Raw genomic sequence first — 18,538 nt, forward strand, 5'->3', positions numbered from 1 at the left:
CTATGCGGATGTTGCATAAGTTTTCCGGGTGGAACATATGTATAGGAAATTGTGCTCTTAATCAATACTAGCATAAATAAGAAAAACAAGTAGATGCATATTCTCTATAAATGGCTCGAGGCCTTCTCCGCTATGCAAGAAATGGTATATGTAGATCCGTTAATAACCGACAGTTTTGATTCTTTAAAACAACTCGATAAATTTAGTAGATCCTTTTAGAAGGCTCAGTGGCCATATATCGGCCCTATCCTGTTTGTACAATGCGATGGCGGGCAATTCACGAACTAGCTCTAGCCTTTTCTTTTCTTGGGTATATGTAGCCTGGCATAACAAATGTGGGAGGGAACTTATGGAGCCTTTTTTCAAATGATTCAAAAAATCATATTTCCAATAAAAAGTTGTATCTGTGAAAACTTGCACATATTCTCAATGGATATGTAGATATTCATTTAAAAAAATCAATGAAGGCGCGAGATGGATTAATCCACCGTTGGCTGGTGCTTTAATACTTGTGCAAGCCATGATTTCCCAATTCTCCACCAGACCCTACGATCCGCAGCCGCCCAAACCCTACGATCCCCCGTGCAAGACCATGGTGAACGGGACGTCGTGCAAGCGCGGCCTTGCCGCCGTCGCCGCCCTCCCGGACGAGCTCTTCCAATGGGAGATCCTCGTCCGCCTGCCGGCCAAGGAGCTCCTCCGCTGCCGCTTGGTCTGCCGCTCCTGGTGCCGTCTGGCCTCCGACGCCCGCCACCGCCGCCAGCCGTCGCTCCCGCTGGTCTTCTTCCGTACCAAGGGCAATGAGTACACCGCCCACGCCGCGGTCGATGCCCTGGACATCCGGCGAACCCCCGCCGCGCGCCGGCCCGTCCTAGACTACAACTACTCTCGCCGTAACTTCACCTTGCACGCCTCCTGCGACGGCCTCATCCTCATATCTTACTCCAACCACCGCTTCTACCTCTGCAATCCAGCCACGCGTCAGTGGTGCACGCTACCGGATCTGACCGGCGGCAATGTCGTCGCCCTGTACCCTCACCACCCGTCCGGCGAGTACCGCATCCTCTACTGGAGGCGCCCAAACAACAGCGACGACAATGTTGTCTACTACTACGTCCTCACCGTGGGGAAAAAAGAGAGATGTATCGGTCTGCCGGTGGCCTCGTCGTCTATAAAGAAGGACAGGTCATGCTGGCATCTTCATGCCTGCCACCACCCGCCTGTCCTGCTACATGACTGCCTGCACTGGTACACTGTCAACGCCTTTGACGGCGAGATCATAATTTTTGATACACTGGCTGAATCATTCAGGTGGATCCAATGTCCCACAGCCTGCAGCTCAGCACAACTGCTGCAGATGGATGGTACACTCGGCATCGGCCAGATAGATGTCGGTACCATGACCGTAAAAGCATGGGTGTTGCAGGACTACAAGGTGGAGGTATGGTCATCAAAGTACTCGACTCAATTGCCGGAGAGTCAGATGCGGAGTTACCAGATGCTGAGATATGATAACTACGTCGAGTGCCTATACGGCAAGGTTGTGTCTGAGAATGGAGATATGCTGCTGATCAGTCGCAATCGTTGGTCCCAGACACTATTTCACTGTGACAGCAAGGGCGAGCTGATTGATAAATTCGTATGGAGCTACATTGATCCAAAGGTTCTTGGGCTCTGCTTCAAACAAAGCCTAGTCAGGCATGTGTTCTTCGAGAGGAAAGATGGCAAGTGTGTGAGGCTGCCACGTTTTCTTCAAGGGCTCTAGTAGGGAGAAAACGCCTACCCATTTCATGGTTATCGCTTTCTAGTTTACTCATCTATCCATTCCATGTTTAAACCATTATATGATGTCAATGTTAATCCGCGCGTGCTCACCATACTTGTTCAATTTTTCCCTTATTGGTGGCATGCTAAACTGCTGACAACAAAATCCTCTATATCTTATTATTCCGGGTCGATCAACAAGACATCGTAGGTTTTTTTTTAAAAAAATTATCAGAAGAAGCCGTAGCTTCTATTCAATGAAGTAGTAAAAAAAATGGTTTGTAACATTAGACAACGGGGCATGGCATGATAAAACAACTACAAGACTAGAATCTACAAGATGAGGAAAAGGTGTTTTAGAGAGATTTGTGATAGCTTACAAATAAGAAACTGATGATGTTTGCATGAATATTTGCCCTTCTCCTTAGTACTGAAGTACCAAGTGGTTACGGGTAGGTTCTGAATATGCATTAAAAGTGCTTTAGATCTATCATAAGAGTTCACAGGAAGAATAAGATTTCTGGCTTTTTACCCTGACTAACCGGAGGGCAGAGCAATAGAGATTACTTTGCCGCAAATATGCCAACTAATGTACTTTTAGATATTTTTGATACATAGAAAACGCTGTTCAGTTATTTAGGTGGAATTTAAGAATTATTTGGGTATCCCGTGATATTGGTACATTTGCTTTCTTCTCGCTCAACAGCTGATATTGGTACATTTGCTTTTATACTAAGTATGACATGATCCAAACCCTCCAAAAAGACGCATTTTCTGAAATAGCACCCAACAGCTTGCAATGTGATTTGTGCATCATACATAGTACAAGAACTGTGATGTGATAAAAAAAAGTCAAGACAGTGCTGAGCTGTTCCTCTTTGATTAACTTGCAAGAATATGCCGGCATTTCCCGCTGTCTGTCAGTGATTTGTCTCACTTCTTTTTACAGACCGTTTCTTATCTTAAAGCACCACATCGACACAATTTCGATGCGCCTGATCAAACAAAGAGCTTCGCGAAAAGCATAGCTATTTGTGATTTGCCGTGCATTATAGGCACTGTAAGAATAAGTAGTAAAAAAAACATCACTAATTATGATTTGTTCAGGTCAGCAGGTTGCTCTGTTCACTACTATGTTCTACAAATTTGCTCCAATCTCGTCCTGGCAGATGCTTCTTTTCTTGCTCTTGCCATGTCCTAATTCTTATGAATATTACTGTATTTGACTGACTGAACCAGGGCACACGCTTAACTATGCTTACATGATTAATAATCCAATGCTTGATTAATCTTAAGTGGTAGTACTAAACAAGTCAGCTCTAGTTCTGAGCTTCTGTGATGAGAACGAACATGTTGTTTCGCAACAAAATGACTAGAACTAGGGGACACTGGACAGAACCAATAAGTCAATAAGATGAACAAATTTCATCTGAAGCTAGACAATTCCTGGCAATCCCTGCCTTCCTCTACTGAGCTTATGTATTCCTAATCGAGAGAGAACTCCGATAGTGGGTTGTTAAAAAGTAGGTAAATTGCCAACATAAGGACTTCTCAAGCATAGGAGCAAAATATGTGGTTTTTATGGGGAAGGATCAACACAGTCAAATTTTCTTAATACCTTTATTTACTATTTTATTTTCTTAACTGAAGCATAGGAGCAAAAAAAATTGAAGTTCTAGGTTTGTCCTAAGTCAAATTTCATTAAGTTTGACAAAGTTTATATGAAAATATATCAACAATCACAACATCAAATTTGTTTTATTAGATACATCACGAAATATATTTGGTTTTTCTATAAATTTAGACAAAATTTAACAAGTTTGACTTAGCACAATTCTAGAACTTCAATTATTTTGGGCTAGAGGAAGTACTTAAGTATTTTTGAACCCCCCCCCCCCCCACCCACCCACCCATGATTCCCCCTTTTTGGAGGCATAGGCCCCACCTTATTACAGGTGCAAGCTGTGTCCAGCTTCGTCCGCAGAACTCATCAATTAGCTCATACTAATTGAGTTGTCACTGTTTTAAAATTAACACTGCATTTGTACGTGGTGGAGCTTGAAGCCCATTGTTGGGCTGGCTGGGCGGTCCAAACAGAAGGAAATAGCCTGTGTGTTCGTGTTCCAAGGCCTAAAATAAAATAATAGCATACAAATTGCAAAAAGTTGGGCAGGCCACGGCCCATTCGGCTTTGCCATGGCTCTGCCGATGCATTTGTAAGTGATATTGCCCGCTAGACCGCCCCGCTTGCATCCCTACACCTTATGGACGCCCCCACTGCCTAGCCGTTTGACAAGGTAGAACCGACCGAGCGCAATTTCTATCTACCACACGATCAAGTCATCAGAGATTCCACTAATGATCACAACATAGAAGCAATCAAGGGTTCTTGGCCTTGATCCTGAGCTTCCTCCCACAATGGCGGCGCACATTGAGGAGCTTTGGAAAGATGTTGCCGGGGACGCCCCTCGGCAACAACATTATACCAGCCATCTGGTGGAGAGAGGAATTTGAGTCGGTTTACGCAATCAAAGTGAGAGATGGGGACGACGCGAGAAAGCTTTGCTCTTAGCTTGAAATAGCACCAAGTTCTTGGTCTTGTCAATCAAATTAAGTTAAGCAGTAGTCTTGGATCAAATCGGAGGCAACCAACACCTACCTAACAAACGAAGACAAACAAATTAGTTGAATCTATATCAAGTTGATTCATCTTTCCTCCGGATGGGGAAAGGACGGGCGGATTTTCCGCCAATCTTGCCACACCAAGAACCATTCTTGCGCAACTGGTAGACGATCTCGGCAAGATCATAGCAGTAGAGATTAGAGAACATGAGAGCACAATCAAAAAGATCGAACAGTGTTCATTGATTCAGCGTACCAATGTAGACGATGTTTTCTGTTCAAAAAAAAATGTAGACGATATTTTAATTCACCATATATACCAAGACGATGCTATCCAAATAGGTGTAAGAGAAAATTATCCATCGAATGTACTAGTACGGTGCTACGTAACTTCTCTCCACCTGTATTGTGCAATCCACCCTCGGTTGGTGCTTTGAGATGTGTGCAGGCCCTCGTTTCCCAATTCTCCACCAAGCCCTAATATTTGCCGTCCCTGCGATGGCTGAGACGTCCAACGTCGGCGCTGGATCCATGGACCCTGGCGAAGATACCATGGTGAACGGGACGTCGCTCAAGCGCATCCGTGCCGCCGTCCCCGCCCTCCCGGACGAGCTCGTCCAGTGGGACATTCTCCTCCGCCTGCCGGCGAAGGAGCTCCTCCGCTGCCGCGCGGTCTGCCGCACCTGGCGCCGCCTCGCCTCCGACGCCGCGTTCCTCCTCGCCCACCACCGCCGCCAGCCGTCGCTCCCGCTGGTCTTGTTCCGCACCACTGACCATCCCTACACCAACGACGCCAGCGTCGACGCCTTGGACGTGCGGCGAACCCCCGCCGTTCGCCGGCCGGTCCTCGGGTTCGACGACTACAACGAATCCCGCCGTAAGTTCACCCTCCACGCCTCCTGCGACGGCCTCCTCCTGCTGTCCCTCTCCAACCACCGCTTCTACCTCTGCAACCCGGCCACGCGCCAGTGGTGCGTGCTCCCGGGTCTGACGGGCGGCAACGTCGCCGCCCTGTACCCTCACCGCCCGTCCGGCAAGTACCGCGTGCTCTTCTGGAAGCACCCCAAGAATGACAGGTATAGCGTCGACTACTACGTCCTGGCCCTAGGCTCCTGCTCCTCCCAGTCCCAGGGACCAAAGGCGAGGTGCATCGGGCTGCCGGTGGCTTCGCCGTCCATGAAGAAGAAGAACAGCCCAGCCCGCTGGCTGATCCATGCCTGCGAGCACCCGCCTGTGCTGCTACGTGACTGCCTGCACTGGTACACCGGCGACGTCCCTGACAGCAAGATTGTAGTTTTCGACACGGTGGCCGAGTCATTCAGGTGGATGCAAAGTCCCAAAGCCACCAGCTCAGCAGCACATCTGCTTCAGATGGATGGCACGCTTGGCATTGGGCGTGTGGACTGTTTTACAAGGACCGCGCAAGTGTTGGTGCTGCAGGACTATGAGGCAGAGGTATGGTCATCAAAGTGCACAACTGAATTGCCAGAGAAATATGTGCTATACGGAAAGGTTTTGTCTGAGAATGGAGATGTGCTTGTAAACAACCGTTGCTTCTACAACAGCAAGGGTGAGCTGCTGGAGAAACTCCCATGGCAGAGCGTCCGTCCCAGGATTCTTGGACTCTATCACAAAGAGAGCCTAGTCAGTCATGTCTTCTTCCCGAGGAAAGAAAATGGCAGCCGTGTGAGGCTTCTTCATCGTCGATCTCCACGCTTAACAGCCGTGTGAGTATATAGGAAATACGTAATTTCTATGTAGGAGGAAGCTTTGAACTCAGCATCTACTTTGCTCGTTTCCGTGTCTCATGTTAAAACAATTATACTTGAATAATTGTTTCGGTGGAGTGTGAAATTGTATTGCACATGTGCTCAACCTTGCTTGTTAAAAATTTCATTTCATGTACTATAGCTGCAGGGATGACCTGATGAACTCAGCATCTACTGTGCTCGTTTCCGTGTGCAATTTTGAAACAATTATACAATGAAATAGTATTGCAGCTCAACCATGCTTGTTGAAAAATTTCACTTCATGTACTTCTGCTCTGTGTATCATATATACATGCATCGGATGTAAAATCTGGTTGAAGTTGCAAGGATGGCCCCAAGGACAAGAGCATGTTCTGTGAATTGCAAGTTGTTATATTGAATGAAAAGGAGATTTTGATACACAGAATATGAACTTTGCTTATTTACGGGCATTTCTGAGTTATTTGTAATGTCCCGTCAATATGGGTATATTTGCTTCCTTGTGGTTGGACGTGGCTGACCTTAAAAGATGATGCATTATCTGAAAATAGCACCACCTTCTGTGTAGTTTGCAGTTGTGGAAAACATACAGTTACTTGCACAGACGCTACGCTTTGGCATCAGTTATATACCACTAGATGATTGGCGAACGTCTGGGTAGCGCTGCAGGACTGAATTGTTGAAGTAATCAGCAGCGGTGAAGATGAGGCCGTGTGTTGTTGAGAGTTGGAGAACACAAGCAACTTCTTCCTTGATTTGTTTCTAAAGTTTTGAAGATGGGCAATGTTGTTGTTTCTTCCCACACAAATTCCAGTGGAAATTAGAAAGCAGAATTCCCTTTGGTTGGTAGCTCCAAAGATAATTTTAACATCCTTGGGGGTTGGCTCTTACAAACTTTATCATCGCCTTTTGGTTATGGAAACTGAATGAAAGCCAGAAGTAGCTGTTTTGCCTCTAGACTATTTCCCATTTTGCTGGTTTGTTGCTTCGGCTTACAGTATGGTATCCATATAGATATAGAAATTGTTCATTTCGGTTTTTCAGTACATATGTCTAACAAGAAACTCAACCAGATATCTTGTGACTACAACCTGCATGTAATCCTGGGAATAGTTTCACATCCAGACCAAAGCCAGCTCAGTCCATATGAATACACGCCCAGGATCCAAATTAAACCGATCCAAAAAGAGCCAGCTAGAACCCAAACCAAACCAAACTGCAGATTTTTTCAACCCAATCCAATCCAAACTGTTTCTCATTTTGGATTGAATCCACAAACTCAAACCATGGATAAATTGGTACAGCTTCTCAGTAAACTGAACTAGTACAGCTTGTGTCCAATTTTGTACAGACTAATCCCAAATTTCTGCAAAAACTGAAAAGAACATGGTACGGAGGGAGGGATGAGGACCAAGGTGGGATGGAGCATCTGGGGAACGTGGAGGCAATGGCAGCTTCGATTCCGGCCGGCGCACAGGCAGGGAGGCAGCGGCAGCACTACCGGAATCGCGCCCTGGGAGCTCACGCAGCAGGTCTATGCCGACGGCCTAGTCGTCGGCTTAGTTTGAATCTATGCCGACGGCTAGGCCGTCGGCATTGTATCTATCTGTTTTTTTTCCTTTTTTCTGTTTTGTTTCAGCTCAATTCATTTGAATATAATAGCTGGCCCAGCAGCATCACACAACAAATATATGCATCACATAGCAGCTGGCCCAGCAGCATCACACAACAAATTCATCATCACACATCATAAGAAGCATCACAAAGTATAAACATATAAGTATCATCACCATCAAGCATATAAGAATCTCACAAACAACAATAAGAAACCTCACAAGCATATAAGTATCATCACCACCAAGACCGCCACAACGTGACCCAAAGGCTTAAGCGCCAGGACGTCGAGCACCGCGGAGGTCGTCCCCGCCAAGACCGCCGAAGCCCAGGTCGTCACTGCTATTGGCAGCGCTACCGCCAAGACCGCCTCCACCTCCGCCTCCGCCTCCGTGGATCGGAGTGGTCAGGGTCCATGACACGAGAGTGCTGCGAAGACCACCGCCAACGCTTGATCCACCGATTTCCTGGATGTTGAAAAGACATATTAACGGGATATATGACTGTGTTGAAAGGCATGATATGCTTTGAGTGAATAGATTGGGGATGAGCTAACCGGCGAGGGGCCAACGTTCTATGCCACAAACTCCTCAAAGGTAAGCAACCTTGGTTGTGGTGGAGGAGATGTTGCCGGTTGCAATTGAGGAACCCTGCCGGCCGCCATTTTCTGAAGAGCATACTACATCTGGAGATTGTTCTACTCATGGTATGCGTGGAAGGCCGCGTGCCACGTCATGGTCTCCTGTGTACTCCATGTAGGCCTACAGTATGACATGATGGAACTCATAAAACTACTAAATGCGGAAAATAAAGTGAGCAATGAAGATAAGAGGGAAAATACTTACCAATGTTGGGGATATCGCTTATCGGGAACTTATCGGTCGACCTATGATAAGGGGTAAATCGGCCAGTTTATCGGCATATCGGCCGATTTATCGCCATATCGGTTGATTTATCGGCCGATTTATCTTATGGTCAGACCAGGATAAGCGATAAATCGGCCGATTTATTGGAATATCAGAAGATATCTTGAACAATGGTACTTACAGATTACCGCTCCTGAAAGAGGGACTGTGACTGTGCACTAGTCATGGGCGTGCTAGTGCGCTGGCTCAGGCTCGGGGACATAGCCTCGAACCATCACCGGTATTATCCGCTCAATCCATACATGGTAGTCATGACTCTTTAGGCCGGTCACTTTGCCCGTTGAAAGATTGACTCCCTTACTTATATTCGATGCATAACCATCGGTGAACTTCAAAATTTGTTTCAGCCAGATAAGTACTTCATTTTTTCTGGCGGTTTAAGGACAAAGTCAGCATCTGGCTTGAACCAGTTTTTTCGACCGCCTATGGGAGGCTTCATGTTCAGACGTGGTCTATCACAAATTCTCTGTTGATCGGCTCTAGCTTTAACGTTATCCTTCGTCTTATCAGAAATGTTGAGGATCATGTGGAAAAGGGACTCTGCCACATTCTTTTCGGTGTGCATCACATCAATATTGTAAGGAAGTTTGAGGTCCTTGAAATAGGGAAGCTGCGAGAAGGGGGTAATGTGAGTCCAGTTGTGCGTCTCACCATATCCCTCGAAGCCTTTGCCTTTGCCTTTGACTTTAGGCTTGAGAGCTTTTAGCTGAGCAAGAACATCTGCCCCCGAAAAATGTTGGAATCACGGTTACTTCATGAACAACCGGGCCTTTCGTGAACTTCTTCTTGTCTTCCCTGTCTGGATGGTCTGGAGGGAGGAACTGTCGATGCAGGTCAAAGGCTACATACTTGCCACCCTTACTCAGCCAAATCATTCGCAGAGCTTGCATGCACACTGGGCATGACATCTTCCCACTTGTACACCATCCGCGGAATAGAGAATAGCCGGGAAAGTCATGCATGCAATAGTGCAACCAAACTTTCATCAAGAAATTTCTCTACAAATCCCGGTCGTATGTCAACCTCGGAAAGCACCAAGAATGGTGCAAAGCATCCACCAGCGGCTGCATAAACACATCCAATTGCTTCCCCGGGTATTCAGGCCCCGGAATGATGAGCGACAAGAACATGGTCTTCCGTTGCATTAGGGCACCGGGAGGAAGATTGAGCGGAATTACAAACACGGGCCAGCAGCTGTATGGATTGGACGACATACCATATGGATTCAACCCATCACCTGATATGGCTATTTTGACATTCCCAGCCTCGGCTGCTTCCTCGGGGTATTCTTCATCGAACGACTTCCATGCTTCCCCTTCCGATGGATATACGATTTTTTTCGGATTGTGCCTTATACCTTCCTTGTGCCACTTCATCATTTTGACAGACTCCTTCGTGATGAAAAGGCATTGCAGTCTTTTTATAAAATCAAGATACCGAAGAACCTTAACGGGGATGATTAGCTGCTTTTTCTCACCATCCTCACCGACCACCTCAATGTACCGAGACGAACCGAACTTCCTACAGTACTTGTCATCCGCATACTCGTGCCTAAACAAAAGGCAATTCTTCGGGCAAACATCTATTTTATCATAATCCATAGAGAGTGCCTTCATGATTTTCTTTGTATCGTACATGCTTTTCGGCAGTTCATGACCCTCAGGGAGGCTGTTAGCCCATACTCCCAGGAATGCTTCGAAGCATTTCTGGCTACAGCCGTACTCAGCCTTGACTCCAATCAGTTGCGAGATGGCATCCAGCTGAGATATTTTCGCACCCGCATAAAGAGGTTTCTTCGAGGAGGCCAAGACCTCCAAGAAGGCCTTTGCGGTTGCCTCCGGCTCCTCCGGTTCATTCTCTGAAGGTGTCGCATTTGCCATTTCTGCAACAATGACATCATCTAGCATGTCCCTGATGAAGGAAATATGCCCTAGAGGCAATAATAAAGTTATTATTTATTTCCTTATATCATGATAAATGTTTATTATTCATGCTAGAATTGTATTAACCAGAAACATAATACATGTGTGAATACATAGACAAACAGAGTGTCACTAGTATGCCTCTACTTGACTAGCTCATTAATCAAAGATGGTTATGTTTCCTAACCATGGACAAAGAGTTGTTATTTGATTAACGGGATCACATCATTAGGTGAATGATCTGATTGACATGACCCATTCCATTAGCTTAGCACCCGATCGTTTAGTATGTTGCTATTGCTTTCTTCATGACTTATACATGTTTCTATGACTATGAGATTATGCAACTCCCGTTTGCCAGAGGAACACTTTGTGTGCTACCAAACGTCACAACGTAACTGGGTGATTATAAAGGTGCTCTACAGGTGTCTCCAAAGGTACATGTTGGGTTGGCGTATTTCGAGATTAGGATTTGTCACTCCGATTATCGGAGAGGTATCTCTGGGCCCTCTCGGTAATGCACATCACATAAGCCTTGCAAGCATTGCGACTAATTGAAGGAAATATGCCCTAGAGGCAATAATAAAGTTATTATTTAGTTCCTTATTTCATGATGAATGTTTATTATTCATGCTAGAATTGTATTAACCGGAAACATAATACATGTGTGAATACATAGACAACCAGAGTGTCACTAGTATGCCTCTACTTGACTAGCTCGTTAATCAAAGATGGTTATGTTTCCTAACCATGAACAAAGTGTTGTTATTTGATTAACGAGGTCACATCATTAGTTGAATGATCTGATTGACATGACCCATTCCATTAGCTTAGCACCCGATCGTTTAGTATGTTGCTATTGCTTTCTTCATGACTTATACATGTTCCTATGACTATGAGATTATGCAGCTCCCGTTTGCCGGAGAAACACTTTGGGTGCTACCAAACGTCACAACGTAACTGGGTGATTATAAAGGAGCATTACAGGTGTCTCCAAAGGGAGATGTTGGGTTGGCGTATTTCGAGATTAGGATTTGTCACTCCGATTGTCGGAGAGGTATCTCTGGGCCCTCTCGGTAATGCACATCACATAAGCCTTGCAAGCATTACAACTAATATGTTAGTTGTGAGATGATGTATTACGGAACGAGTAAAGAGACTTGCCGGTAACGAGATTGAACTAGGTATTGGATACCGATGATCGAATCTCGGGCAAGTAACATACCGATGACAAAGGGAACAACGTATGTTGTTATGCGGTCTGACCGATAAAGATCTTCGTAGAATATGTAGGAGCCAATATGGGCATCCAGGTCCTGCTATTGGTTATTGACCGGAGACGTGTCTCGGTCATGTCTACATTGTTCTCAAACCCGTAGGGTCCGCACGCTTAAAGTTACGATGACAGTTATATTATGAGTTTACATGTTTTGATGTACCAAATGAGTTCGGAGTCCCGGATGAGATCGGGGACATGACGAGGAGTCTCGAAATGGTCGAGACGTAAAGATTCATATATTGGATGATATGGTTAGGCCAAGGGGTCAAGCCCATGAGGCTTTAGGTCGGTGCAAAAGGAGTTTTGCGGAGGCCAGGGGGGCAAACGCCGGAGACCCTGGCGTCTGGCCCTGGGCCAGACGCCGAGGCCCATGGCGTCTGGGCCAGATGCCAAGGATTGTGGCGTTTGGTCCTGGAGTCCGAGTGGGACTCTTGCCTTTCGGGCAAAACCGACTTTGAGGAGGCTTTTGCTCCAAGTTTTGACCCCGGGGCTCAACATATAAATAGAGGGGCAGGGCTAGCACCAAAGAAACAACAAGTTGATCCAGGTGATCTATTCCTTAGCCGTGTGCGGTGCCCCCAGCCACCATATTCCTCGATAATACTGTAGCGGAGTTTAGGCGAAGCCCTGCTGCGGTAGTGCATCAAGATCGTCACCACGCCGTCGTGCTCACGGAACTCTTCCCCGACACTTTGCTGGATCGGAGTCCGGGGATCGTCATCGAGCTGAACGTGTGCTCGAACTCGGAGGTGCCGTAGTTTCGGTACTTGATCGGTTGGATCGTGAAGACGAACGACTACTTCCTTTATGTTGCGTCAACGCTTCCGCAGTCGGTATGCGTGGGTACGTAGACAACACTCTCCCCTCTCATTGCTATGCATCACATGATCTTGCGTGTGCGTAGGAAATTTTTTGAAATTACTACGAAACCCAACAGTGGCATCCGAGCCTAGGTTATTTATGTTGATGTTATATGCACGAGTAGAACACAAGTGAGTTGTGGGCGATATAAGTCATACTGCCTAGCAGCATGTCATACTTTGGTTCGGCGGCATTGTTGGACGAGACGACCCGGACCAACATTACGTGTACGCTTACGCGAGACCGGTTCCCCCGACGTGCTTTGCACATAGGTGGCTTGCGGGCGACAGTCTTTCCAACTTTAGTTGAACCAAGTATGGCTACGCCCGGTCCTTGAGAAGGTTAAAACGGAGTCTATTTGACAAACTATTGTTGTGGTTTTGATGCGTAGGTGAGATTGGTTCTTGCTTAAGCCCGTAGCAGCCACGTAAAACTTGCAACAATAAAGTAGAGGACATCTAACTTGTTTTTGCAGGGCATGTTGTGATGTGATATGGTCAAGACATGATGCTGAATTTTATTGTATGAGATGATCATGTTTTGTAACTGAGTTATCGGCAACTGGCAGGAGCCTTATGGTTGTCGTTTTATTGTATGCAATGCAATCGCGATGTAATGCTTTACTTTATTACTAAGCGGTAGTGATAGTCGTGGAAGCATAAGATTGGCGAGACGACAACGATGCTACGATGGAGATCAAGGTGTCGCGCCGGTGACGATGGTGATCACGACGGTGCTTCGAAGATGGAGATCACAAGCACAAGATGATGATGGCCATATCATATCACTTATATTGATTGCATGTGATGTTTATCTTTTATGCATCTTATCTTGCTTTGATTGACGGTAGCATTATAAGATGATCTCTCACTAAATTATCAAGAAGTGTTCTCCCTGAGTATGCACCGTTGCCAAAGTTCGTCGTGCCCAGACACCACGTGATGATCGGGTGTGATAAGCTCTACGTCCATCTACAACGGGTGCAAGCCAGTTTTGCACACACAGAATACTCAGGTTAAACTTGACGAGCCTAGCATATGCAGATATGGCCTCGGAACACGGAGACCGAAAGGTCGAGCGTGAATCATATAGTAGATATGATCAACATAACGATGTTCACCATTGAAAACTACTCCATCTCACATGATGATCGATTATGGTTTAGTTGATTTGGATCACGTAATCACTTAGAAGATTAGAGGGATGTCTATCTAAGTGGGAGTTCTTAAGTAATATGATTAATTGAACTTAAATTTATCATGAACCTTGTCCTGGTAGTATTTTGCAAATTATGTTGTAAATCAATAGCTCGCGTTGTTGCTTCCCTGTGTTTATTTTGATATGTTCCTAGAGAAAATTGTGTTGAAAGATGTTAGTAGCAATGATGCGGATTGGATCCGTGATCTGAGGTTTATCCTCATTGCTGCACAGAAGAATTATGTCCTTGATGCACCGCTAGGTGACGGACCTATTGCAGGAGCAGATGCAGACGTTATGAACGTTTGGCTAGCTCAATATGATGACTACTTGATAGTTTAGTGCACCATGCTTAATGACTTAGAATCGGGACTTCAAAGACGTTTTGAACGTCATGGAGCATATGAGATGTTCCAGGAGTTGAAGTTAATATTTCAAGCAAATACCCGAGTTGAGAGATATGTAGTCTCCAACAAGTTCTATAGCTAAAAGATGGAGGAGAATCGCTCAACTAGTGAGCATGTGCCCAGATTGTCTGAGTACAATAATCGCTTGAATCAAGTGGGAGTTAATCTTCCAGATAAGATAGTGATTGACAGAATTCTCTAGTCACCATCACCAAGTTAGTAGAACTTCATGATGAACTATAATATGCAAGGGATAACGGAAACGATTCCCAAGCTCTTCGTAATGCGGAAATTGACGAAGGTAGAAATCGAGAAAAACATCAAGTGTTGATGGTAGACAAGACCACTAGTTTCAAGAAAAGGGCAGAGGGAAGAAGGGGAACTTCAAGTAGAACGGCAAGCAAGTTGCTGCTCAAGTGAAGAAGCCCAAGTCTGGTCCTAAGCCTAAGACTAAGTGTTTCTACTGCAAAGGGACTGGTCACTGGAAGCGGAACTACCCCAAGTGATTGGCAGATAAGAAGGATGGCAAAGTGAACATATATTTGATATACATGTCATTGATGTGTACTTTACTAGTGTTTATAGCGACCCCTCAGTATTTGATACTAGTTCAGTTGCTAAGATTAGTAACTCGAAACGGGAGTTGCAGAATAAACAGAGACTAGTTAAGGGTAAAGTGACGATGTGTGTTGGAAGTGGTTCCAAGATTGATATGATCATCATCGCACACTCCCTATACTTTCGGGATTAGTGTTGAACCTAAATAAGTGTTATTTGGTGTTTACGTTGAGCATGAATATGATTTGATCATGTTTATTGTAATACGGTTATTCATTTAAGTAAGAGAATAAATTGTTGTTCTGTTTATATGAATAAAACCTTATATGGTTACACACCCAATGAAAATAGTTCGTTGGATCTCGATCGTAGTGATACACATAATCATAATATTGAAACCAAAAGATGCAAGGTTAATAATGATGGTGCAACTTATTTGTGGCACTGCCGTTTAGGTCATATTGGTGTAAAGCGCATGAAGAAACTCCATGCTGATGGGCTTTTGGAATCACTTGATTATGAATCACTTGATGCTTGCGAACCATGCCTCATGGGCAAGATGACTAAGACTCTGTTCTTCAGAACAATGGAGCGAGCAACAGATTTGTTGGAAATCATACATACTGATGTATGTGGTCCGATGAATATTGAGGCTCGCGACAAGTATCATTATTTTCTGATCTTCACAGATGATTTGAGCAGATATGAGTATATCTACTTGATGAAACATAAGTCTGAAACATTTGAAAAGTTCAAAGAATTTCAGAGTGAAGTGAAAAATCATCGTAACAAGAAAATAAAGTTTCTACGATCTGATCGTAGAGAAGAGTATTTGAGTTACGAGTTTGGCCTTCAGTTAAAAACAATGTGAAATAGTTTCACTACTCATGCCACCTGGAACACCACAATGTAATGGTGTGTCCGAACGTCATAACCGTACTTTATTGGATATAGTGCAATCCATGATGTATCTTACCGATCTACCACTATCGTTTTGGGGTTATGCATTAGAGACAGCTGCATTCACGTTAAATAGGGCACCATCAAAATCCGTTGAGATGACGCCTTATGAACTGTGGTTTGGCAAGAAACCAAAGTTGTCATTTCTTAAAGTTTGAGGTTGCAATGCTTATGTGAAAAAGTTTCAACCTGATAAGCTCAAACCCAAATCGGAGAAGTGCGTCTTCATAGGATACCCAAAAGAAAAATGTTGGGTACACCTTCTATCACAGATCCGAAGGCAAATTCGTTGCTGAGAATGGATCCTTTCCAGAGAAGGAGTTTCTCTCGAAAGAAGTGAGTGGGAGGAAAGTAGAAAACTTGATAAGGTAATTGTACCTTCTCCTTTATTGGAAAGTAGTTCATCACAGAAATTTGTTCCTGTGACTCCTACACCAATTAGTGAGGAAGCTAATGATGATGATCATGAAACTTCAGATCAAGTTACTACCGAATCTCGTAGGTAAACCAGAGTGAGATCCGCACCAGAGTGGTACGGTAATCCTGTTCTGAAAGTCATGTTACTAGACCATGACGAACTTGCGAACTATGAGGAAGCGATGATGAGCCCAGATTCCGCGAAATGGTTTGAGGCCATGAAATCTGAGATATGATCCATGTATGAGAACAAAGTTTGGACTTTGGTTGACTTGCCCGTTGATCGGCAAGCAATTGAAAATAAATGGATCTTCAAGAGGAAGACAGACGCTAATAGTAGTATTACTATCTACAAAGCTAGAATTGTCGCAAAAAGGTTTTCGACAAGTTCAAGGGATTGACTACGATGAGACCTTCTCACCCGTAGCGATGCTTAAGTCCGTCCGAATCATGTTAGCAATTGCTGCATTTTATGAAATCTGGCAAATGGATAAACAAAACTGAATTCCTTAATGGATTTAATAAAGAAGAGTTGTATACAATGCAACTAGAAGGTTTTGTCAAATCCGAAAGGTGCTAACAAAATGTGCAAGCTCCAGTGATCCATCTATGGACTGGTGCAAGCATCTCGGAGTTGGAATATACGCTTTGATGAGTTGATCAAAGCATAAAGTTTTATACAGACTTGCGGTGAAGCCTGTATTTACAAGAAAAGTGAGTGGGAGCACTACAACATTTCTGATAAGTATATGTGATTGACATATTGTTGATTGGAAATAATGTAGAATTATTCTGTAAAGCATAAAGGAGTGTTTGAAAGGAATTTTTCAAAGAAAGACTTCGGTGAAGCTGCTTACATATTGAGCTTCAAGATCTATAGAGATAGATCAAGACGTTTGATAAGTTTTTTCAATGAGTACATACCTTGACAAGATTTTGAAGTAGTTCAAAATGGAGCGGTCAAAGAAAGAGTTCTTGCCTGTATTACAAGGTGTGAAGTTGAGTAAGACTCAAAGCCCGACCACGGCAGAAGATAGAAAGAGAATGAAAGTCATTCCCTATGCCTTGGCCATAGGTTCTATAAAGTATGTCATGTTGTATACCAGATCTATTGTATACCCTGCACTGATTTGGCAAGGGAGTACAATAGTGATCTAGGAGTAGATCACTGGACAGCGGTCAGAATTATCCTTAGTAAAATAAGGATATGTTTCTCGATTATGGACGTGACAAAAGGGTTCGTCGTAAACGGTTACGTCGATGCAAGTTTTTGACACTGATCCAGATGATTCTAAGTCTCAATCTGGATACATATTGAAAGTGGGAGCAATTAGCTAGAGTAGCTCCGTGCAGAGCATTGTAGACATAGAATTTTGCAAAATACATACGGATCTGAATTTGGCAGGCCCGTTGACTAAGATTCTCTCACAAGCAAAACATGATCACACCTTAGTACTCTTTGGGTGTTAATCACATAGCGATGTGAACTAGATTACCGAATCTAGTAAACCCTTTGGGTGTTGGTCACATGACGATGTGAACTATGGGTGTTAATCACATGATGATGTGAACTATCGATGTTAATCACATGGTGATGTGATCTAGATTATTGACTCTAGTGCAAGTGGGAGACTGAAGGAAATATGCCCTAGAGGCAATAATAAAGTTATTATTTATTTCCTTATTTCATGATGAATGTTTATTATTCATGCTAGAATTGTATTAACCGGAAACATAATACATGTGTGAATACATAGACAACCAGAGTGTAACTAGTATGCCTCTACTTGACTAGCTCGTTAATCAAAGATGGTTATGTTTCCTAACCATGAACAAAGTGTTGTTATTTGATTAACGAGGTCACATCATTAGTTGAATGATCTAATTGACATGACCCATTCCATTAGCTTAGCACCCGATCGTTTAGTATGTTGCTATTGCTTTCTTCATGACTTATACATGTTCCTGTGACTATGAGATTATGCAACTCCCGTTTGCCGGAGGAACACTTTGGGTGCTACCAAACGTCACAACGTAACTGGGTGATTATAAAGGAGCATTACAGGTGTCTCCAAAGGGAGATGTTGGGTTGGCGTATTTCGAGATCAGGATTTGTCACTCCGATTGTCCGAGAGGTATCTCTGGGCCCTCTCGGTAATGCACATCACATAAGCCTTGCAAGCATTACAACTAATATGTTAGTTGTGAGATGATGTATTACGGAACGAGTAAAGAGACTTGCCGGTAACGAGATTGAACTAGG

The 18,538-nt window shown here is 44.3% G+C and overlaps 1 protein-coding gene and 1 pseudogene across 2 annotated transcripts in view; both read left to right on the forward strand.

The window, feature by feature from the left end:
• LOC123063773 (subtilisin-like protease SBT3.10) overlaps window positions 1-18,538 on the forward strand; it is a 70,465-nt pseudogene that overhangs the window by 17,290 nt on the left and 34,637 nt on the right. The window lies entirely within an intron of this gene.
• LOC123059749 (F-box protein At5g49610-like) lies at window positions 4,870-6,245 on the forward strand. The gene has a single exon (XM_044482237.1). The coding sequence runs from the start codon at window positions 4,885-4,887 to the stop codon at window positions 6,115-6,117; it is 1,233 nt and encodes a 410-aa protein (XP_044338172.1). The 5' UTR covers window positions 4,870-4,884; the 3' UTR covers window positions 6,118-6,245.

The sequence above is a fragment of the Triticum aestivum genome, chromosome 3A, assembly GCF_018294505.1.
Source record: "Triticum aestivum cultivar Chinese Spring chromosome 3A, IWGSC CS RefSeq v2.1, whole genome shotgun sequence".
NCBI lineage: Eukaryota > Viridiplantae > Streptophyta > Magnoliopsida > Poales > Poaceae > Triticum > Triticum aestivum.